Source organism: Anomalospiza imberbis, chromosome 3 (genome assembly GCF_031753505.1).
Source record: "Anomalospiza imberbis isolate Cuckoo-Finch-1a 21T00152 chromosome 3, ASM3175350v1, whole genome shotgun sequence".
Classification (NCBI taxonomy): domain Eukaryota; kingdom Metazoa; phylum Chordata; class Aves; order Passeriformes; family Viduidae; genus Anomalospiza; species Anomalospiza imberbis.
In genome coordinates, this window is record NC_089683.1 from 29,661,595 (window position 1) to 29,684,964 (window position 23,370).

Here is a 23,370-nt window from a genome sequence, read left to right on the forward strand (position 1 = left end):
AAAATTATTGAAAGAATTCTATGCAAATACCAACATAAAATTTAACATTGCTGCCACCTGACTGGACTGAAAGACCCCTTTAATTAAAAGCAAATTGTCGGCATTCCAGTTCCTCTCTCTGCAAAACAGCTACAGGGTTAGGCATTGAGAAAGAAGCACACATTGGGAGTCTGAAAAACTATTTTTATACAAATTTTCTTTACATCCAAGATTTTTATTTTCAGATAAAGGCAGGTAGATATAAGGGGAAGAATAGGATTTTTCTTCAGACAATCATTCTGATGGCAATAGTTCTCTGAACCAACTCATTTTCAAGCTACATGTCACACTTGTTAATGAGACAGTCGTATCCAGCATCCCTCCTCCTCAATGTTAAAGACTACCAGTTTTGTAAGTGTCGTTTACAGCCGATTTACTTCTACTTTGGTATCACGTACTGATAAAAAGTCTTACAATAGAAACGAGAACTTTTTCTCAAAAAAGGCTCATTACCTCCAGTCCTGCACCCGCTGGCAGGTGCCCCACAGCTTGCCCGCCCCGCCGTTGCCACCCACCAGCCCGAGGAGCCTTTTCCCCGCGGGCTGCTCTCCGCTCCGTGCCCAGGCCGGGACAGCGGGCACCGGGAGGGCCGCGCTAGCAGGCACGCCTCCCCCGCCTCACAGCGTGCGCCACGAAGGGGTCTCTGGGAAGCGGGCCGCGGGGGGAAAGCAGCGAGGGCTAAGCCCTGGGTGGGTCGCGTCCGTCCGGCCCCGGGGGTCTCCCGGTCCTTCGGGGCCGCCCCAAGCCAGCCCCGCGGAGCCGCGGGAGGGGCCCGAGCAGCGGCCCGGCCCGGCCCGGCCCGGCCCGGCCCGGCGGCAGGGGGAGCACGAGCGCGAGCCGGGCGCGACGCGGGGACAGCGGGGCTCCCGCTGCCAGCAGCGGCCGCCGCGGGAGCCGCACGGGAGACTCCTCGGAGCCGGAGCGAGGCGGCGTGGAAAGCCCGGCGCAGGAGCCGAGGATGCGGCCGCTACCACCGGCCTCTGCTTAGCCGCCGGCGCAGCCCCCCCGGCGGCAGCTCCGGCACCCGCCGCCCCTCGGCGCTGGGCAGCAGGAAGAGGCTCTCGGCCGGCTCCCAGCGCCCCCCCCTCCCCGCCCAGCGCAGAGCGGGCGCCGGCGGCACGGGCCGTCGCGGGAGCAGCAAGCGCTGGCGTCGGATGCCTGCGCTACGCCATCCCGGTGCTGCCGCGGCCTGGACTCCGCGGGGAGCACGGGCGATCGGCGGGCAGCGGCGGCCGCTCCTTCGTGTCCCAGGTCGGTGCCGGGGAGCGGTGAGGAGGTGCAGGGTGATCGGGCAGAGCGGCAGGACCGTGTCCGTCCTCTCCCGGAGGGCTGGGGCAGGCGGGCACCTCTCCGTGGCCGGCCTGTCTCCGGGGCCGTGGGCACGGTGGGCGGGGGACTTGTTTGTGTCTGTCTGACCCCCGCTCCCCGCACCACGGCAGGAAAACTCGGGGTGCCTTTCCGCAGCCCGACCGGGTGGGCGGCGAGGTGGGGCGGGGGCTCGGCCGCCTCCGCCGCGGGGCAGGGGACTCTTTCCGAGCCCCCGGTCGGGGGGCGGCTCGTGGTCCCCGGGAGCGGCTCATGGCCGGAGAAGTTTTTGCCCGGGCAGCGTTTCGCCGCCGCTGTTGATTGTTTATCGCTCCGAGGCGCCGCCGAAAATAGGTCAGAAATAATGTCTCTCTCGTCCCCGCCGCCAAGTGTCCGAGGGCCGGCCGTGGTATTAGGAGCTGCTGGAGGCGATGGTGCCTTTCCCCTCCTTCCTTTCCCGAGAAATACGGGACCCTCGCAGGGTTTGGAACAGGGTTGAGGGGGCGAGGAGGGGGCGTTAATTAATTATTTATTTATTTTAAATGTCGGTTTCTGCGTGCAGTGTGGAAAGTTGCTGGCCGAGCGTTAGGAATAACTCCCAGCTATTTCCTGGTGCGCGGAGGGCGGCACTGGCGGCTCCCGCCCTCCCGGTCCGAGCGGGAACGGCCCGTTCTCCTCGGAACGCCGGCAGAGCGGGGCAGGGCGCTGGGGGCGGCGGTGCCGTGCCTTCAGCAGATGCTCGTCACCCCCTTACCGTCCCTAGGAGCTCGTCAGGGCTCGGTTAACCTCGGGGCGCGCTCGGCAGGATTTGCATGATCAGTAAGCGCTCTGGTGGAAATAAAGTTAGTTTCTTGTATTTTAAGCAAGAATTCGAATAGAACCAATTTGAAAGCTTTATTTGATAATTATGCGTTGCAAGCATACTGCTTGGAAGAGAAGTTGCATAGCATAACAGATTTTTAAAAACTGTAATTGGGGAATTTACAATCATGTTGATACTATAACCAAAGAGATATTTGTGCTGATGTGTTTAAGCCCACTTCCTCTTTCTCCTGGTTGCAGAGAATTTTGCTGACTGAAACGTAAATAAGCTAACGTTTGAGATCTTACATTTTATCAAGTAGAGTGGACATAAATGTCTATTTTGTTTTACTGGGTTTTACTTTTTTTTTTTTTTTTAAGTGGTTCTTTCAACTTGCTTAATGCCTTATAAATAGGCAAAGCCTGAGGTAAAATCCACACGCACCACCTTTTGGTTTGCTTGACTGATAGCTAGTAGCAAATGCTGCAGAATCTGTATTACTCTGGAAGGGAAGGCATTACATTTTCATCCATTAAATAACTCCAACTTAGCATTTTGATTGTGAAGATAAAATTGCTTGCCCTTGCTAAGGGATAAATAGCACAGCCCAAACCCGGTTCAATAAATCTCTGGTTTGCTGGAACATTATGGCTTTTTTACAATGAAAGAATTCTGGATTTGTGGGGGAACAAATTAGGTACTCCAGCATAGTTTTTATTATTCTGTTCAACAGTTCATTGCCCTTTAGAACTGAATTGTTTTGTCAGAAGTGGACAATAATCTGGACTCCGGCTGTATCTTTGCAAGTACTTTAAATGAATGAAGCACAGAGTTGTAATCTTGTTCTGTTTCTTCCATATGACTGTACCAGTAGTCACAGTCTGACTACCTGCATTTGGTATGTCTGAGCGCAGCTATAAATCTTAGTCTGCATTTTCCTTGCATGGACCGATTGTTTTCTTTTTCCCATCATTCATTTTTCCCCCTGTAAGTGGCATAAGTAACTTCTTATCATTTGGCAATTGATAAAAGTCAGATAATACGAATTTGAACTCATTCTTTGGAGTGGTTTAAATATCCCTTGTGTGAAATACAATCCTACACTACTGATGAGAGTTAGCTGATATGTGAAAATACTGGTTTTGAACTTAAATTAGCCCTTTATTTATAAAAATTATTTGTTACCTTCAAATTATGGTCAATGTGACTGGCCTGTATAAGGTTTGGCTTGAATAGTAATCAGTAATGGTAAAGCGCACACAGCAACCAAAACCTGTCTTCAAAACTGTGATTTTGAAAATGTGCCAGACAAACCAAAACAGTTGCTGATTCAATTTGATTCCATTGTGATAGAATTTACTTTTGTTTTGAGTTAATAAAACCTCAAAAATAACACATTGGGCTCTGTTCAGATTTCAGAAGAGCTAAGCCTTGCATCTCTTCTGAAGCCCCAGTGATGGATGTGATGCTATTACCTGACACTGCAGTATTGTGGTTTTAACATTTCCCTTGGCAGCACATGGGTTTCAAAGCTCAGTTCCAGGACTGTCTCTGGTGCTTTTTTCTCACAAATATAGAATTAGTGAATTCAGTTCCCAAGCAGGGAGAGATGTGAAAACTGAGATCCATTGCTCACTCTGACATTCCTTATTGACTTTGCTAGTTAGTTATCTGCTGAGAAAGACACTGACAAGTTCTAGTGGACTTGGTTGTGGTTTTGAGATATGCTAAGCACTCTTTGACAGGATGTTTCTATCAGTATCTCATTCTCACCAGGTTACAATCTGGTGTTTTGGTGTGAGCTTCTCATGCTGGAAGTGATTAGAATGAGATATGAATGCCACAGGCACCTGTCTGCCTGGGGAGGTGCATGGGAAAGCAAACCCTGGCAAAGGAATGAGGCAGATTACTTTGAGTGGCAAGGTTTTGATCTACTGCAGGTAAAGGTATGGGAGCCCTTTATGAGCTCTGACTCTTGTACTGTTTTTTCCTTGAAGGGAACCTGGTTGCCTTCACCAACCTAGGATGCAGGTACCCAAATGTTTATTAATGTAATGCTGGGACTACTGATGCCTGTGTCTCTCTCTTGGCCTGGTTGCTGTCCTGAATAAATTTGAAAGTTAAATCAGTACCAAAGATGGACCTCAGTGTGAGAATCAACAATCAAGAGTTGTGAATTCTTGTTACTGTTGACCTTGTTTCAGTGTTTGAAGTTGTTTTTGTGATAAAGACTAATGTTTCTCATCCTTGCTTGGTAACTGTTTCATCTTGTACTTTGTGTTTTCTGTCTTGAAGTCTTTTTTCTTCTTTTTCATCTCCCCATCCCTATACACTATAGGACAGCCTTGGCAGAATATACTCTCTTGTTAACCAAAGTGGAAGAGTTGCAGTTTTGTTGTGTGGGTTTTCCTCTTCTCCTTTTTCACTGTATGGTAAAATGCAGTCTCACTAGTGCTTTGTTTTCATAACAGGAAAGATGAGTAGCACCTATGTGTTGACCAGTCATTGTCCCTGATGGATATTTGTTTTGACAGCCTGTTGTTGTATGTCAGTTACCTCTGACAGGCTGCTGTAGCCTAAATAAGTACTACCGTGTCAAGTACCAGCACATGAATTTCTTTTGGTTAACTATGAGCATAACTCAGAGTTTCTTGAATTAATAATTATTTAATTTTGCATTCAATATTCCTCTTAATGAACAAGCATGGAAAATATGATTTTTTTTTATTATTAATGAAAAGTTTGTTTATCTTGCAATCTTCAAAACTTTTTTAAGTTCCTATATCCTGGTGGTACAGTTCAGTGGTTACAGCTGGGTTGACATTTGGACTTGATGATCTTTAAAGGTCTCTTCCAACTTTGAGGATTCTATTCTATGGTTCTATAAGTCACAATCCTGCTGCTTTAAAACAGGAATGAGAGATTGGTTAAATCCATTCAAGTCACATTTTTGGTCCCTGTGAGCTTATTACAATTGTACTATGCTTCTTAAAAAGCACTAGTTCTATGTTTTTCTGCCACAGCTAGGCAAAGCAGTAAAGTTTGTCCTTACATTCTGTTAGTATTAATGCACCATGTGTTTTCTCCTTGGCAAGACACATGATTTTATGTTTGCTACACATCTGCTGATTTTGGCCTTCTCTAGCATTTTGCTAAGCACCTTTTGAACACATTAATTTGTTGGATACATGTCATTAAGTATTGTGTGTAGAAAAATAAGTTACTGTTGAAGTAGAAACATAATTAAATATTTATGCTTTCATTTATAGCAAAAGCAGTTGGTATTTAGTAATGTGGTATTGCTGTATTTGTAGAAGTCTGTTGTACAAACCGTCTTCCTCGAAGAACAATGCATGGAACCTTTGTGGTAACAAGACTATACAACAAAGAGTACACAAGAAAAAAATCTGAAAGGGAGGAAATAAGTTTGCCACAGTTTTGGGTCAGGAAGAAGTCAGGTGAGCAAATTGTATTTACTTCAAGCAGGAAATCGGTGACAGCATTGTTCTTGGAAAGAACAGACAGAGAAATAAGGAACAGAATCAAATCTCACAGAGCTCAACTTTTAAGTGGAACAAAAGTTGAAAATGCTAAAGCAAATTGAAATGACATCAATTCTATTTTTTATTAGATGGTTTCAGTGCCTTTTTTTGTAATGGATTTTCTGTAGAGGTTTTGAAGTTGGGAACATTTTTGTTGTGAAGAATTTTGAACTTCATATTGTGCAAGCAGTTTTGTTGGAAACAAGATACAAAGTTTCACTTACCAGTATTTTGTACTAAAGATAAATGAAACATGTCCACATTCTGAATTGCGGGTCTTGTATCAGAAAGAAAGGAAAATATACAGATTTTGCTGTATTTAGATTTCTAGTGAAAAGTTATAAATTTGTTAGCTCTAATACTATAGAATTATACATATATATATACATATGTGTGCATATGGTTTGCTGAATCTTGTTTGTGAAATAAATCACAAAACTGTACACACCCAAATTAAGAAGAAATCTGTAGCATTCAGCAGTTAATTTTACAAGAAGCTTTACACTTGACCTCTGACATTTTGAAATAACAAACTGACTTGTTTTCCATATGCAAGTATGCTTACTATAATCACAACGTTGTTCACGTGCTGTGACCTCATGAATTAATCCCTGTTACTGACAATGCCATAGATCACTCATTACCTGTTGCATAAAGGATGTTGAGAGATAATGCTTTATTGTGCTTTCTAGCTATAAAATAAACTGAATTCTCTTTATGCTTTAGATAATTTTTTCTAAAGTTAGTAAGGAAGATTTCCCTTTCAATTTTCATATTAGAATGGCCTGTAGTACATTTTCTGTTTTCTTTCTATTGAAATTTACAAGGAAAATGTTGTAGTATTTGTGCTTCTGTAGAAGAAGCTGTACTTTCTCCCCAGGCTGTCAATTCCGTTATCTTTTGATGATTTTTCTGCATAATGATTGTGTATTTCCATGTAAAAAATCAGTCTAAATAATGTAATTAATGCTCCTGAGTTTTAGTGGTAGAGGTAGTAGTAGTTGCATATGTAGTGCTTTTAAATTTAATTATAATTGCTTGCCTATTTATATGTGGCCCATCTAGCTTTCTATAAAGGCATATATATGATTTTAAAAGATATTCTGGGTAAATTCTGAGATTATACCAGCTATCAGATAATCTAGAGCCGATGTTTTCAGGCACCTCTGACCTTCAGTCCCTCACTGCGCTGAAAAAATCCAGATTAAAACATGCCAAGGTATTGAGGATATTTGAAGTACTGAAACAAGAAACCATGGATAGTAGAAAACATCTTTTACTGCTTTACATGTAAAACAGCTTAGAGGAAAAAAAATTGTGATGAATGAGGTCAATACTAGATCTGAACATGGAAGTCAGGACCTAGTTCTCCACATTTGTGGCCATTCTTTCATGCTGGGCTTCTTTTTCTAATGAAGGCCCTTGTTGCTGAGGCAGAAGCTCTGATTCATAGGGTTTTACCTGCTCTTAATTTTATTTTGTATGTCCTTAAGGGACAACCTGAGGAAGGTGTATTGTGTGTCTCTGAAATTGGTTTGAGTGCCAGCTAATGCTACTAATGTTAGAGCTGAATTTGAGTCTGTGACTAGAAGCTCTAGCAGAAGTTACCTGCCTTTTGATAGAAATGTGTAAAAGCTGGTGGAGTTTAGCTAGAATGATGAATTTTCATGGCCAGTCACTTTGCCCTTCGCAGGTAAGAGAGGAAGGAACAATAACCTTTTAGAAAACCAACCAGCCATGCTATCAGCAGGGTAGGGAAAGCCTCTGATTACTTTGGTTCCTAGTCGTTGGGCCTTTTTTCCCTGAATGTTTATGCTATATTTAAGGGGTGGTACTTGTTCTAGTTGTAGCAAATTTGAAAGCAGCATGCAAGGGATTTAATGATTACACAACGTTAATACAAGAATTTCTAACTAAACATGACAAGTAAATGGTAGAAGAAAAGGAGAACAAAAGCTGTTTTATACAAAACATTGTCAAAAATTGTTTAAGTAGCATTGGTGATGGTTCGAGCTAATTTGGAAAACAGTTTTTTGATTTGTTTTGATGTAACCCTGCAAGTCTACCCATTGAAGTTACTAAAGGTGATAATTAGATTTGTTTTGTTTCCGGTGTGCTATTTTGGAAACAGAGTCTTGCCATTTTAGGTTTGTGTCAGTGTTTTTAGCAGCTTCTCACACATCAGCATTGTTCTGTTAGTGAAATGCCATGTGGGGATCGGGAGGTAAGAGGAGCATGAAGCCTTCAAGCTGCAACATAAACAAAAGCAGATCTTAAAACGGAATTTGTTAATGCTGCTATACTTGCCTGTTTCATAGGGACTCTTTAGTAAGATATTCTCGCAGTGTAGTGGGGGAGGCACAATGCCAGCACTCTAAGGGAGGGTTGCAGCCTGTGGAGCTCAGATGGAGCAGGCTGTGCTGACTGGGGCAGCCCTGTCGCGCTCTTCCTCCATGGCAGGGAGCAGAAGAGCCCTTCTTCAGCAAAAATGGTGCCTGTCTCCTGATACCAGATGTGTTGGTTGATTACTCTGCAGGCATAGCATGTTTTTGGATCTGTTGGGACAAAGCTGCTGGAAGCTGCTCAGCTTTCTGTCCTTCCGTGCCTCCTTCTGGAAGGAAATGGTCTGGGCTGCCAAGGAGGGTTCCCAGGTGAGATGTTGCCTCCGTGGGAAACCAGGCCTGTGAGTAGAGAGCAGAACTTGTCCTGTGGAGCAGGGCAGAGGTGGGACTGAGCTGCTGCTTGGGCTCTGGGCTTGTGTCCTTCCATGGAAGAAGTGGAACAGGGGTAGGGCGTTACTGTCCAGCTTGGAATGGAGGCTAAAAACATTGCCTCAGGAATGGCTGTGAGAAGGGGCAGTTTCTTTCACCCTGCTACTGAGACCTCTTTGCTTTGCTGTGCCAAGGCTGTGGCTTGTGGAGGCTGAGGGGACAACTGGCCAGGGAATCGCTGTGTTGTGCTGCTGCGCGCTTCCCTTCCCCGTGCTCGATGGCACTGCTATTTGTGGAGCTGTGCTTTGAAACCGGATAAGGAAGCGATCTGATCAAGCCCTGCGAAAATAGATTATTCTAAAATGGTAACTAATTAATTTTAAAATGCTGTCCCATGAGCACTGTGTTGGCAGTGTTGAGGGGGCGATGTATTGCTGCTATGAAGATGTGAATGAGCACATGAGGGAGAAACTTCTGAAGCTGTTTCTAGTGTGGAAGACTTAGTGTAGTTTCATGGAGAAGGTTGGCTTAAATTCTTGCTGTGCCCTCACTCACCTCTTCAGGGTTAGATGTTAATATAGGCACACTCCAAGATAGATCAGTGCAGCTGTTTATGGAATCGAGCTGAATTTAAATCAGTGAAATATTGCTATTTAAATTAAAAACAAAAAACCCTAACCAACATCCCCCCACCCCATAACCACCAATTACTTACAAAGTAATCTCCAAAATATCTGTAAAGGTTTGGTTTGATTTGGTGCTGTGGGGCTTTTTGCCTCCCACTACTGCCAGCACAGTTGCAGAGATGGCTGTCTGTGGCGTGGGTGCAAGCAAGTCTGCAAGGGTAGCAAAAGGATATAATTTCAAGACTTTGCTACTGATATATAATGTGCTGTTTTCTCAGGGTGCTTACTGACACCCAATCTTCTTATAGTGTGCATGCTAAGATCTGCTCAGTTTGTTCAAGCTACCATCACAGCTGTCCACCAGTGCTGATCAGTGTTATCTTTACTTGACACTTGTTTCTTCAAAGACTGTTTTGCCTGAGCATTTCTCAATAAAAAAGCACACACAGTACTCTTTATATTGTGTTTAGTCCCTTCTCTTCTAAACAGCTAAAAGAAGTAGGGAGTGATTCAATTTTATTGTATTTTTTTCTTGGGAGTGGGGAGTGTGGGTTGGTTGGTTTTATTTGTTTGTGGGGTTTTTGTTAGGTTTTTGTTGTTGTTATTTTGCTTGCTTGCTTGGGTGGTGTTTTTTGTTTCTTTGTTTGTTTTCTGTTAAGTCAGATCTGTTTTGCTCCAGGCTTCAGTGGCAGAAAAAAGAGTGTGGAACATTAAAGACAGAGCATTAAAATTTTGTGCTTGGCTGGTTTGGGTAATAACTAAGTGAACTTAGAAGTTTAGATTATGTTTCAGCTTAGTGCTCTTAGATTTGGAGGTGTACAAGACAAGCTGCTGGAGGTGCACCTGAGGTTGCAGAGAAAAGTATCTCCTCCTCATCTGGTCAATACGAAGATAACTGGCCATCAAGAGAGCTTAAAGCCTTAGGCCAAATTGACATGTAGGTGTTTGCTACAATATGTTTCTGAAAAGCTTTAATGCACATTCTGAAATACTTTTTATGACCTCATTAGGTTACAGCTTGCAGTGGCAATCTGCTGAATTGTCCTGCAACTTTGCACTTGTATCATTCATTCCAGAAGTAAATTGCACTTTGTACTAGAATAATATGGATTAGACTGTAAAATTAATGCATGTTTTGTGGAGCAGAAAAGTTACAGTTATATACAGGGTCTTAGAAGAAGGGTCAGCTGAAGAGAGGGTCTTGAAGAGCATCAGAAAACCATTAACAAGGGAAGAACAAAATAAGAATATATGACTTTTCTCAGGTAGGTATTGAATAAAAGCTGTGGGCAGACATTATGAGATGTTAAAAACAATGTTTTATATTTCCAGTTTTTAGGTGTTTTTTTTCTTTTGTGCTGAAGATCAAAAAATTAAACTTGTAATCTAAATTTATGTGTTATAATGCTTACCTTGATTTGTTTTGGTAAAATGGTAGGAAAATGGAAACCAAACCACAAGGAAATCAGCAATAGTGTGGCCAGCAGGACCAGGGCAGTGATTGTTCCTCTGTACTCATCTGGTGAGGCTGCATCTCAAATCCTGTGTGCAGTTCTGGGCCCCTCACTACAAGACAAACATTGAGGTGCTGGAGCGAGTCCAGAGGAGGGAAGCAGAGCTGGTGAAGGGTCTGGAGCACAAGTCCTCTGGGGAGCTCAGGGTGTTTATCCTGAAGAAAAGGAGGCTCAGGGAAGACCTTATCACTCTCTACAACTACCTGGAAGGAAGATGTAGCAAGATGGGGATTGGTCTCTTCTCCCAAGTAATAGGTGACAGAATGAGAGAAAATGGCTTTAAATTGTGTCAGGGAAAGTTTAGATACAAAATTTTCTTCACTAAAATGGTTGTCAAACTCTGAAAAGGGATACCTTAAGGCAGTGGTGAGATCACCATCCCTGAAAGTGTTTAAAGAAGTGTGGAGTTGGCACTTAAGGACATGACCTAGTGATGGAGACAGCAGTGTTAGATTAAAGGTTGAACTTGATGATTTTAGAGGTCTTCTCCAACTGTAATGATTCTGTGAAAAAAGTGAAGTCAAGGATTATGTTTTTAAAGATGTAGTAGCCATCCCCAAATCAGCTGCCTTTATGTTGGGTTATTAACATTAGGTGTTGAAAAATAAAATAGTTTTTGATACAGTACTCCTGTGTATTTCTGAAAGAAATTATATTTGTAAGAATGTTCTGTTGGAGTCACTGGTTTTCTTTGTTGGCTGATCCAGCCTATCACCACCAATGCTATTACTGTAGGAACTACCAAGGAAGTGGTTTTGTGACCACTGATCCTGGATCAGATTTACTATCAGATTATCCCCTAATGTAGCTTCGATCAGGCAGCCAAGTTTCACATTTCTTATGTTAATAAGAGTATGCAATATATCATTTGTGCTAACTTAATGCCTGCTGTAAAATACAGGGAGGAAATACAGTAACTATTTGGCATAATGCCTTCCAATACAAAATTAACCTGTCAAATCTGAACTGTATTTACTGTCTTGTCAAAGAATGACCTCAGAACAGTATTGAAAGAATGACTCAACTCTGTAAATTATGCTATTTTATTTACAGAGGACAATGATACAGAATTATTACCTATTAAAAATAATTTACTGATCATATACCGTTAGATTTATTTTTCATTTCTCTTGAAACCAAAGGTTTATTTTTTTTAAAACAAATTTGCTTGTGGTGGGAGAGAGGTTGCAGATTTATTTTGGAGATTTTTGATTCATAAAATATGGCAGAGTAGTGACATTCACAATCATTGCAGACATTTTAATGTCAAATTCATCCATCCACATGAAAGTTATTTTTCATTTAATGACATTGTTGGGACATGGAATTCAAAGAGAGAGAGCTTTCTTCCTTTGTGTAAGTAGGAAAATGAAGTATGTTTTAAGTACACTTAGATAGACCCTTAGTGTTTTATGAAGAACCTATTCCATTGGATGGAATCAAATTATTTTAGTAAGCTTCCCTCTCCTACTTTATTAATTCTTATCTGATACATCCTTCATAAATTCAGTAGTTTATAAGAAGGTGAATATATTAAGCTATGCAATTTGGGTTTTTTAATCCAAAATTTATAGCCTGCAATTTATTGGGGTTTTTTTTCCATTTACTGTAAGATCCTTATATGCATTTCATGTAAAGTTCCAAAATACTTTGATTGTTTAGTAGAAGCACTTCATTTTGGTTTTTCCCCCATAATGCTCTTCTGAATAGGTTAGGAAAAGATAGATTGTGAGTTCATTAATGGAAAGTGATAAGCAATACAAGCAATTAATTTACAGACTTATTTCTACATTTGCAAATGTATTTCCAGATACATTACTGCTGCTGTAGTTAGAGGTATTTATTTTCATCATTGTTGAAGTAGCTCAGCTTTACTGCTGATTTTCATGGTCCACTCTCCATAGTTTTTGGCATGAGTGTGTGGAAGTTCATTTTTCTCACTCAGCCAGTGTGTGGGATCAAAGTGGGACAAGGTGGCTGGCATAATGTAGTAGCACATATCCTGAACTGCTACTGGTTATCATCAAAACACTTCATTTTAGTTGTTTCTGACTCAAAAGCAATCACATTTGTGCCAGTTATTTCATAGCCCTTTAATAATTTTTTAAAGTGTGGGTTTTATTTTTATGGGACGTCTTTGTAAAAGGTAAATAAATAATTCATTTTGGTTTGTTCATGTTCTGTTTCCATTTTTCTGTGCAAATTACTGTTGAAATCATTGCTCAATTTGTTTTAATGAGAAAGAGGAGAAGGGATCTCAGAGATGATGCAGTTTTTGTTTAGCATAAATTGTTGGCTGAAGAGAGAAGAAGTTAGTGTCCATACTGGGAGGAAAAATACAGAAATCTGTATGCATGGGGTCTGTTTTGCAGCAGGGGCTTTTGTGGTGGAGGGAGAAGAACACATCAGTAAGAAAGAGAGCTTTTAACTGTGCTCTCACAGAACTTTTCCTGTTAAAGTTTTTAATGAGGAAGCTTAGAAATAACATGTCATTTGTCAAACAGACAAAGACCAATACTAGAATAGAAGGGAATAAGCCTATGTATGATGAATTATTGTATCACATGTATGATCTATTAATAGGGGAGAAGAAAAGAAATAAATGCAACATCTTAATGACTTCTGTGCTCAGTGGGAATAATCAAGTTGTCAGCTTAAAGTAGTGTGTATGTTGTTTTTATCAGTGTGCTGCATAAGGGATGAGATATTGGTGATAAACTTAAAGCAAAAAGTATGAAAACTTGAATTTTAATGCCCAATTTAATGCCTGATTGTTTATCTAGTCCATTAAAACGTCATAGGTATCTTGCATTAGCTTCTTAAGAATCAAACCTTATGGTTGGCTGGGAAGTAGTCTAGACTTAGAGAGCCAGGCATGAAGAAAATTGTTATAGTTGAGCTTTGCCCTGAGCCCATGAAGATTAGGTCGTTGTTTAACTATATGTGTAGTTGTTTACTTCACACAATTATTATAGCTGTGAAGCTTTAAAAAAAATTAATTGGGAAATCCTGATGTAAAGCAGTCTGTTCTGAGGTATTTTTCTAGTTGGTGGTGATGACTTTTGAAAATTGGGATAATGAATTGAATAAGGTATTCTAGATATTTCTGCATAAGGGTTTTGCTTGTTTGTTTGCTTGTTTTATGACATGATGATTATGCAATCAAAAATTCAACTACCATTTATTTTCTACACCCTCACCTTTTTAATTATGGAGAAGCAGGGTTTATTTCTAGTGCTGGGAAGCTCTAGTCTCAACCAGAACACTGTGATATTGAGTGCTGCACAGCTCTGAAAGGATTTCAAAGGACAGGGGAGTTATGCTTGCAGTAGTCCAGGCGCTCTGCAGGGAATGCAGAAAGGTGAAATGATCAAAATAACAGACTGGTTCTTTGCAGCACCATGCTGAACTAATACATGCAGTGAATTATGCTTTTTCAGCCTCACAGTAATTAAAATAAAAGGATAGTAGCTTGGAAGAGTTTTAGCTGTATGGATAGATGGGACATATTTCTTAGCGCATGCAGAAATATTTGGCACATCTTCTGTATAGTCTTGCTAAAGTCTATGAGAACCCAGAGAAAACGAAATGAAAAACAGTGTCTAGGTTTCCAGTCAGATTGTGCTAGTATGCACACTCAGAAAGTAGGCATTAGGAATAGCCTTGTTGCTCAGGTCAAAAACTTTGTTTTCACCACATTAAGTTTCAGCTGAAGGCAGTGTCTAAGAAACAGCTAAAATTGGAATTGAAGGCCGTTCTCAGGTGGGGGGACAAGCCTGTGAGTCATCAGCACAGAGATAGATGATGGCCGAGTTTGTGTTGGCAGGTGCTGGATCTCTGATCATACAGGAGAAGAGGACTGGTCAAAAAGCTCAGGGATGGAGGTGTATGAGGCTCCTACAGCAGCTTTGAAGAAAAATACTGCTTGAATGTTAAATGAAAGCTAGAAACAGACTGGAGCAAATGAATGGTTTGTTTTATTTTCATTTGTAGGTTCCTTAGTTTTACTTTTGATTTCCACTGAATATAAAATACTAAATCTAAGGCTAGAAAAAATTCAGTTCCTCAGAATTTTGCATTTTATTTCTCTCTCTCTCTTTCTTTCAAAAAAAGAACTCAGTCTTCTTTAAAAGAGAACTGGTATGGCACAGGTTGTAATGCATTGTTAAACAAATGTAATAAATGTTGGTGCCATATTTATGTGGCATTATGGTTTCAGGATTTTACTGGTTTTGTGGTATCAAAGATGTAATACCAACATGACATGCACAAGTGAAATCTGTTTTAAAAGATCCAGATAATGTTTTTTTTATATTGTACTTTCTCTGTTTTCTTCCGTCTGAAGCTAATGCAAAACCAGTTTAGTTTCACAGCTTGCCTGCACAAGCTGTGATGGATTTTGTCTTTGTATTTTTTGAAATATATATACAGAAAGATGCAAAGTTCCTTTAAGAGGGTAGAACTAAGTGTTCTCTTTTCTGTGTCTTTGAAATCTAAAGGTCATCAGATAAAAAAGAGATTTTGCATTTTTTTAATTGTATTTTTTAAGTACCCTAATGGTTTCAGAGTGCAGGAGAGATTAACTGCTTCTTAATAAACAGTTTTAAGGTAGTTGTTTATCAGGAGCTCCAGGGAGAGTTTCAGAATATTAGGTGGTGTTGACCTACCTGCAATGTTTGCTCTAAGAAAGTGGGTTCGTGGTCTTCTTCTTGTTCCCTGAATTTTGACTTCTGTGGAGAAGCGACATAAAATTTACCAGGAGAATCTCATCAGACCTGTTCTTATAAGTTGTCTCCTCCCTGGTAGCTATGTAAGGCTGTGTGGGGGCTTGAGCTGTATTTGATGACTCAGGCCAGAATATCCTCCTACCTCTTTGGGGCTGTGTTGCTCCTGGAGAGCTGTGAGTCTCTCTGAAGATTGAGAAGACTGTGGGGTGGCTGGGGGTGTACAAGAGTCCTCTGGGAGCTTAGAATTCCTTGGTGAAGACAGGGATAGTTTGGCTGTACGTAGCAATGTCAGCTTTGCCAGAGTATTGGCTTCATGAGAAGTTGTATTTTTTACTTTGTAAAAATACGTATCAGACTACTACACTTTAGGAGAGCTGAAAACTGCAGTGCAGGACCCAAGGTCAGATTGGAGAATGCTGGTAGGCAGTTCTTGCGTGGTTGTTGGAGAGGTCATGATAAAGGTTGTTATTAGAATGCAGGAAAAGAGAACGAAGTACATAAGTACTGAAACATTCTAGAGAGATTGTTCTTAGTAAAACGTTTGTTTGTTTATTTGTTTTTTAGTTTGAGCAGTATGTTTCTGACAGCAGAGAACTGGAAGACTGGTTGATTGATGTACTAAAATGGAGTATTTACCAGTGCAGGTAAGACATTCTTTGAACGTCTTTTTGCAATTTAATTCCTCATTTTTTCATTTGCAAAAGTGTAGTTTTGCAGTTCCCAGTGCAAATAGCTAGATTAATGCCAGTGTTACACTATCATTTTTCTGAAAACAAAGCTCATTTAAGAGGTTTCTGTATTTTCAGTTCGCTCTCAGGTGCTCTGATGCAGCTGCTGTAAAGTAGCACTAAAATGATCGATTTAGGAAAAAAAAACAGAATCAAGAAACAAAAGAAACAGCTTTTTCCCTTCAGACAAATATTAAAAATATGTTATCCTGTGGTCCACTTTGTATTGTGGCCTCAGGAAAAATTAGTTTGGATAACTAAAGAAAGAGGTGAGGAGATTTTCCAGCTTAGGAAAATAAGTAAACTCTCAGAAGTATGAAGGAAAGGAAAGGTTTGGCCCTCAGTGTAGGATCAAGTGGCTTTAACTGATATTTTAACTATTGGAAATGTTAAGTCTCAGTGCTCTGAATACTTTTGAATATAGAAATGCTGTTTTGATTCTAAAAGTTAAGTAGCTACCAAAAGTTTAGAACCCACCTGTTCTAATTTGTGTGTTAAGAGATTGTCATTTACAGACCTTCTGGTATGGGTTTATATGCTGCATTAAACTCCATTTCTCATGTAGAGAGCTTCAGCTGAAGGATTCCTTTGTTTCTTAATGCAGTTCGGTTTCCAAATGCTAATGATGTGCTTTAAAATACAACAATAAACTCATTAAATATTAAATTGAGTTGTGGACTTCTGTTGTAGATGAAATTTGTGGAGTGCAGCTGTAAATTTGACAGGAATCTGTACAAAAAATACCTCTGCATAAGTTCAGGTTTTTGTGTTGGCTTTTGTATGATTAGTCTGCAAGCTTATGACATTGTCCAAGTTGAGTTTCTCCTTTAAAATATTTATTCACTGCATAACACTTTCTATTGCATAGTTCGCTGAACTATAACTGTTCTGTACTAACTGTTTTCCTTTGCACTGGTATGAAAGACTTTGGCAGAAAAGTAGTGTTGTGGTTTATGTCAGCTCAGAGCAGTGAATGTTCCCTTTTTTCCAATTTAAGATGCACATGGAACAAGCTGATGCTCAACAAAGCAAAAGCTATTCTCAGTGGTCAGCTGGGTACCTGTGGTACACAGCACTGCTTGCTGGGTGTGCTGTTCTGTGAACTGTGCCACACTATTTCCTACTGGTTTTGCAGTTGGTGCTGGAGCAAGGCATAGACATTGTTTTCTCCAAATGCCGTTTGTAGTTGGGCAAGAGCCGTGTTACTGGATTAAAATGCATGGTCTTGTGTCATGCAGGCCTGTGGTTGCTGGACCCTGTGCTTAGTCTGCAGGGAAAAATTGCCTGCCAGGCAATTCTTAGTGAACTGACTGGGAGTGCTAAGTAAGCTCAATAGAGAAAGAAGGGAGGGAGTACCCCAGCTAGGGGCATATTATACATAGTAGCAATACCACAAGTTCACTGGACTGCCCTTTTGGCAGTCATGCAAAAGTGGCTCACTTAAGGTGGGTTTTTTGTTTGTTTTTGGTTTTTTTTTGGTTTTTTTTTTTTTTGTTGAATTAAGTCATTCATAAAATGGACCTTTGAGATTACCTAATTGGACTGGTTCTGGGTTGTTCTGAGTTTTCCTGCTGGGGACTTGAGGGACCCTGATCATGGCCCAACAGCAACCACAGGAACAGTCTTCACTTAATGGAGACAAACTATTGAGGGAGTTAGCACCACTCATTGTGCCAGTACACCAGAGCCTTGTCATGTCTTCCTCTCTTGAGAATGTAGTTTCATCAAAATGCAAGTTGGGTGAGACTGCCCTATGGCATCCTTAAAAAGATCAAGATCCTTTTGCTTTTCCTTGAGTGCTTTAAATTGGCTTCCTTCTGAGGTACTGGACAGTTTCATCCACTGTGCACAGGGTTTTTTGCCCAGCGGCCAAGGGTCACAGTAGGTCTAGGATCTCTGCTCTGTGGCAGGTCAGGTTTCATTTGCAGAATATACACTTGCATTTTGGTAGGTGATGCCCATGTGATAATGAAGTATTGCAGCCCCAGAGAATTACAGTGCAGGACATTTTGTATCTAGCTTTAAAGAGGACATCCTTGTACAGTACTATCGACAAAGCAGTGGAAGAGGGAATTGCTGCAAAGCCCTGTAAGCTGTCACTGCCAGTCCTAACACTACAAAACTCTAGCTTGTGCCTTCATTCAATTAGTCTCTTGAAGTCCTTGGATTGAAATTCATACAATGACAAGATTTTTTAGACAAGCTGGGTTAATAGCATAATCTATATGCTGTAATTTTGATCTTGTGGTAAGGGCCCTTGATCTAAGTTCTTCAGGTTGTCCCAATGCAGCAAAATTCCTCTTCCCCTGTCCCCTGTTACATCAATAATGTACTGTTCCAATGTTTTTGTGAAGTGCATTCAGAGTCCATATATCAGCTGTTAAACCAAGGTCAGAATTAATGCCTTGTTTAGAGTATAAAATCTACACCTGTGTTACAGTGCTTAAGTCTTTCAGCTCCTCTAGAGTGAGTACAGAAAGGGAAATCTTGAGTCATATTCTAAGGCAATTTAGTTGGTAGGCTAGAGGTTGTGCCCCTAAAGGTAACTTGGCTTTCAGCTGACTAATACCTGCTACAGTCATGACATTTTTTGCCACCTACTCTGTTTCAGTCTCAGTACTGCCTGCTACTTCACAAACACCCAAATGCATGTTCAAAATTTTAGAAACAAAAAACCCCATAATCCATTCAAGCTCCAGACAATGTCTACTGCTTCTACATCAGAGCCAGAAAAATTGACTAATGTTCATGAAGTACAGCCTGCTCAAGTTTTTTTTTGTTTGCTTAGTCCTCAAACCAGACAGTGCTTGCAGAAACTGGGAAGTTTGAGGACAAGTGTTTGCAGAAGGTGTAGTCTGTTTCATTAATTTAGTGTTGAAGGAAAACCTGCAGAACTTAGTAAAATCTGTAGGATTTTAATGTAGTTATCAGCAGGCAGTTGTAAGGTAGCAGGAACTTGCTAGTCTGTGGCTGTGAAGATGACAGTGAGAATTATCACTTTACTACCAAAAAAAAAAAAAAAAAAAAAAAACCAAGAAACAACAACCCTAAAAATAGGCATGTTACCTTCCGTAACTCCGGCCTTCCCCTGGAATCTCTCAGTCTAAAGCCTTACATGACCTGGTCAGACACTTTCTCTTTACTGTTGGGCTACATTGTAATTCAGCTGTTGCCAGAGTTGAGGCTCTGCTGCCTGCATGGCCATTCTGCACCACCAAGGGCTGGAAGCAGCCCATGCTCTTTTTCTCCTTGTCGGAGAGTATTTTTCCCTCTCCAGCCAAGAACCCGAGCAGAGCTGCAGTATGTAAGTACCAGTAAGTGCCAGGATTGTATTATGCTGACGATGTGTTGTGATGCTTCTCTGATAACACTCGATTCCTTCACAAGAAAGGTAGAAGTTACTGTGAGCTGGATTTGGTACATCCTATATTCCTGTTTACCTCAGGGCCTGCATATTTAAGGAAGCTGTGCAAAACTGTGTGTAAGCATTGTCCTTTTTAGGATCAGATATGCATTATCCACAGCTTGTGTTCTAAATAGTTTGTTTTCACTTTGTTTTCAGTAACTAAGGTGCTGACAAGTTTTGACTTCTTCATCCTCATAAACATGAGTGAAGTTCAGGCAATGGTAGAATTCTCCGTGGAGCTCCACAAATTCTTCAATGTGGATTTGTTTCAAAGAGGGTAGGTAGCATGTTCTTTCAAACTTTACTGTTGGATGGCTATTGTTGGGGCTATTGTTGGAAAGACCTTAATGGGTACTCTGTCATACAGTGTTGCTTCATGTGGTACTGACTATTTTTATGGGGAGGGAGAATTTGAATTTTTTTACTCTGTATTGGAAAGTCATATTCTTTCTAGGATTTAAAATTAAATATTAAAATAATTTTTTTTAAAACCTAAGTTGTAATACAATATTTTTGTCTAATTGGAGGTGAGGGAAAATCTGTAGATATGGAGAGTACATTATATTATTACCCAGGCCTTTACCCTTGCATGTCTTAATTTCTGTAATCCCTTTTGTTTGAAATATGATAGGTGTTTCTCTTCAATATTTTAAAAATGGTCTTGCCCCAATTAACCTACTTGTTTATCAGTTTAGCAGTGGAGAATTTCACCAGTCTCTCTCCTCTTGCTGTGCTGTACCTCCAGTTACACAGGACTCCATGCTGCCTCTTTAGACTGCCCTGACCTCCTCTTACTCCACCTTACCTCTGTAGAAGTCTTTTCCACATTCCTTTCATTTGATATTACATGATTGTCCTAGATTACTTTCTAAGGTCCTTGTTTCCCATGGCTATGCAGGAAATAATCCTTTGCAGCTTATTTTGGAGCTATTAAAGATTATTGGTCCTTTAGTGTTGTGGTACATTAGCCTTCTGTCAATCCTCAAGTAGACTACAGTAAAAATGCATGTTAGAGTTTAGGCTGTGTTAGTGTTTGCAGAGATGGAACGAGCTGTATCAGTGTTGATTTATGATAGCTGCTTTTTCCAAAACATTGTAGAGTAACTTTCCTCAGAAACATTTTAGTGATAAGAAAATACATTCGTGTTTTTAGCTTTGTCTTAGTTGAAGACAAGTGTGTGTGTGTGCGTGTGTTTGAGTATTGTTTTCAGTACAGTTAGGGGAATTTTTTTTTACAGAAGTGATGACCCATTATGTTTGCTACTATATGAAAAGTATATATAACAAACTGACCCCTTTTTAGGGAAAATTTTAATTTCAGTCTTCATTGGAACAGAAGGATTAGGGAAGGCTTAAGAGGGCTATGAAAATACTGAGACTATTCTAAGTACTTCAACAAAAAAGCACAGTCTTTTGAACTGTAGCCTTTTTTAATCTTTGAAATCAGTGGGGAAGGAGAGGGTAGAACATGGCAGCACATTTACTCTAATGGAGAACCTGAAGAGAAGAAAGTGTTTGCGTTGTCTTAACCTTACAATTCAAATGGTTCCTCAGAAAGGTAGTTGAGAAGCAAAGGACAGCAATTCAATTACCTTGTGCTTTACCTGGTGTATTTCTTTTTAGCTTACTCTTGCAGTAAGCTAAAAAGCAGCAAATTCACAGGGCAAGTTCAGAGAGGTGGAATGCTGACATAATGAGAAAAGTGATGTGAGGAGATAACGACTTCTCTGGTTTCAACCAGAACCTCAAACTCTGGGCACATTCCTGTAGAAATTACTGTCAGGTAGAAGAGAGAACTTTCAGAAGAATTTGACAGACCAAGAAATGTGACTATTGCAATTAATTCAATTTGGGTAGGCTCCAGTATTTTTCTAGGAAACTGCTTTGTGTTTATTTGAGACCATATGTAATACTTCTGTTGCTGTAGGAGCTGTTGGATAATGGATTGAATGAACAGAAAAGGAAATCTTTAGTTTCATTGTTAGCCTCCTATTTTTAGCTACCACTCTGTTTAGTATGGTTTGTCTCACTAAAATCAAGTACAGAATTGATTGTTTTGTGTTCATTCAAGCCTTCCCAGCATGGCATGCTTGTCTCATGGATGTATGACCTTCTGAACTGTACAGAATAAAATGTCAGCTATTGCAAGTAATCACATCAAGTTCCTTATTAGAACTTAGTAGATTTTATTCCAAAGTATTTGTTTGCAGAGTGAGTCTGGATTCTCACTCATTTAATTACTGGAGGTGTCATCATTCCCAGTCTAAATTTCCTTCTGAACTGTTTTAGTTGTTTTTCTTTACAACTTTGTCTTGTGAATCACTCTATCAGCCTGAAAGTCCACCCTTGCGTATTTTCAGTCTTTTGTCCCTTTTATTAAATATGAGTTTGGTCATTGGAATCTGTGGCACATTCCCCACCCTCTCTTCCTTTTCTGTAGAGTCCACATACCCTAATATCCAGTCAAACCCATTTTACTCTCTTCCTGCTTTTATAACTATTTGAAGAAATCTGCCAACTCTTGCATCCAAACTATATCATATTTTCTTGGATTTGTATCTGTACTGGCACTACAGTTGCCAGAAGCACTTATGACTGTGTTTGCACTAACAATTACATTTGGTATTTAATGAATGAATTACTAAAAGCGGTGTTGATGTCCATACATCTGTGTGGTTCCAGGGTTATTTCAAACTAGATTTTAACCTCGTCTTCTGGACCAGATGTTTTGTATCATGAGTGTAATTTGAAGTTGTTTGTATCAGTAGTTGCTTAAGACTGTTTGGTGCCCATAGGGGTTGAAGTGCATTTTGTGACAAGTAGGTCAGAATAGTTCAGCTTCCTTAGGAGACATCCAGGTTCTATGACTAGAAAGCTCTCAGTGAACTAAACCAGCTTGCAGCAAAGGGTCATAGGGTCATTGGGGAAAGTGCCTCAAAACCACTCTTTTGATCTAAACTGGTCTAAATAGTGCAGACTGAGCCAAAATTTCTCATAGTATTTTATTCAAGATCATATTTATATGAAGGATTATAACTATATTATCCTTCTAAGTGACCCTCTAAAGCAGACTATTTTCTTTACTTTAGGATAACTTACTACTCCAAGAAGGGGTGACAGATAGGGCACTGTAATAGAATATTTGTCATATGTATCCAATACAGCTATTTTGTTATGTTTTCTTATAACTCTGCCATTTGCTTTAAATTAATCTTATTACAGATGGCTCCTATTGGTTTATTTTTATCTGTTATTACATTCAAGTAAGGCTTCACACAATTTTTGTTTTGAGCTATTGAGATGTGATGATAGGAATTTTTGCCCAAACAGTGATTGATATGTGAGTATTATGTGACAAAATGAATTAAATAAATGTATTTGTTTGGGACCTGTAAAAATGATAGTCTGACACAGTGAAGTTTCAGGCTGTTTTGTCATCTTAGTTCATGAAAGTTCCAGTAAGGTGTGGGCTCTATAGTACTGATCTTCTGTAAAGACAAAGGAAGCATAACATAGCTTGATTGCAGAAGTAGAGAATGAGTTGAGTGGAAAATTGGTTGGATGATTTGGCTCAAAGAGTTGTGGTTAGTGGTGCTAAGTCCAACTTAAAGCTGGTGACCAGTGGCACCTCCCGTGGCCTGATAGTGGGTCAGTAATCTCAGCAATCTTTGCATAGTGTCATAGAATGACTTGGGTTGGAAGGGACATTAAAGATCATCCAGTCCCAACCCTCCTGCCATGGGGGAGGCACCTTCCATTAGAACAGGTTAGAGCCCCATCCAGCCTGGCCTTGAACACTTCCAGGGATGGGGTGATCACAGCTTCTCTGGGCAGCCTCTTGCAGTGCCTCACCACCCTCTGACTAAAAGAATTTCCTTCTAATATCTCATCTAACCCTACCCTCCTTCTACTTAAAGCTGTTCAATTTCAAAGACTTTGCTGTAAGGACAGTTGCTTACCCCCTCATTTA

At 40.5% G+C, this 23,370-nt stretch overlaps 1 protein-coding gene across 6 annotated transcripts in view; it reads left to right on the forward strand.

Moving 5' to 3' along the window:
• The first annotated feature begins 855 nt into the window (after window positions 1–855).
• FAM135A (family with sequence similarity 135 member A) overlaps window positions 856–23,370 on the forward strand; it is a 79,568-nt gene continuing 57,053 nt past the window's right edge. For 2 of the 6 annotated variants that reach the window (XM_068183760.1, XM_068183763.1), the window contains exons 1-3: window positions 1,675–1,698; window positions 15,831–15,910; window positions 19,557–19,677. In XM_068183760.1, coding sequence (XP_068039861.1) covers window positions 19,601–19,677 — 77 coding nt within the window. In that variant the 5' untranslated portion in view covers window positions 1,675–1,698; window positions 15,831–15,910; window positions 19,557–19,600. Of the gene's footprint in view, window positions 1,291–1,674; window positions 1,699–15,830; window positions 15,911–19,556; window positions 19,678–23,370 lie in introns of those variants that run through there. The other 4 variants (XM_068183759.1, XM_068183761.1, XR_010997060.1 and 1 more) reach the window with 3 other exon arrangements.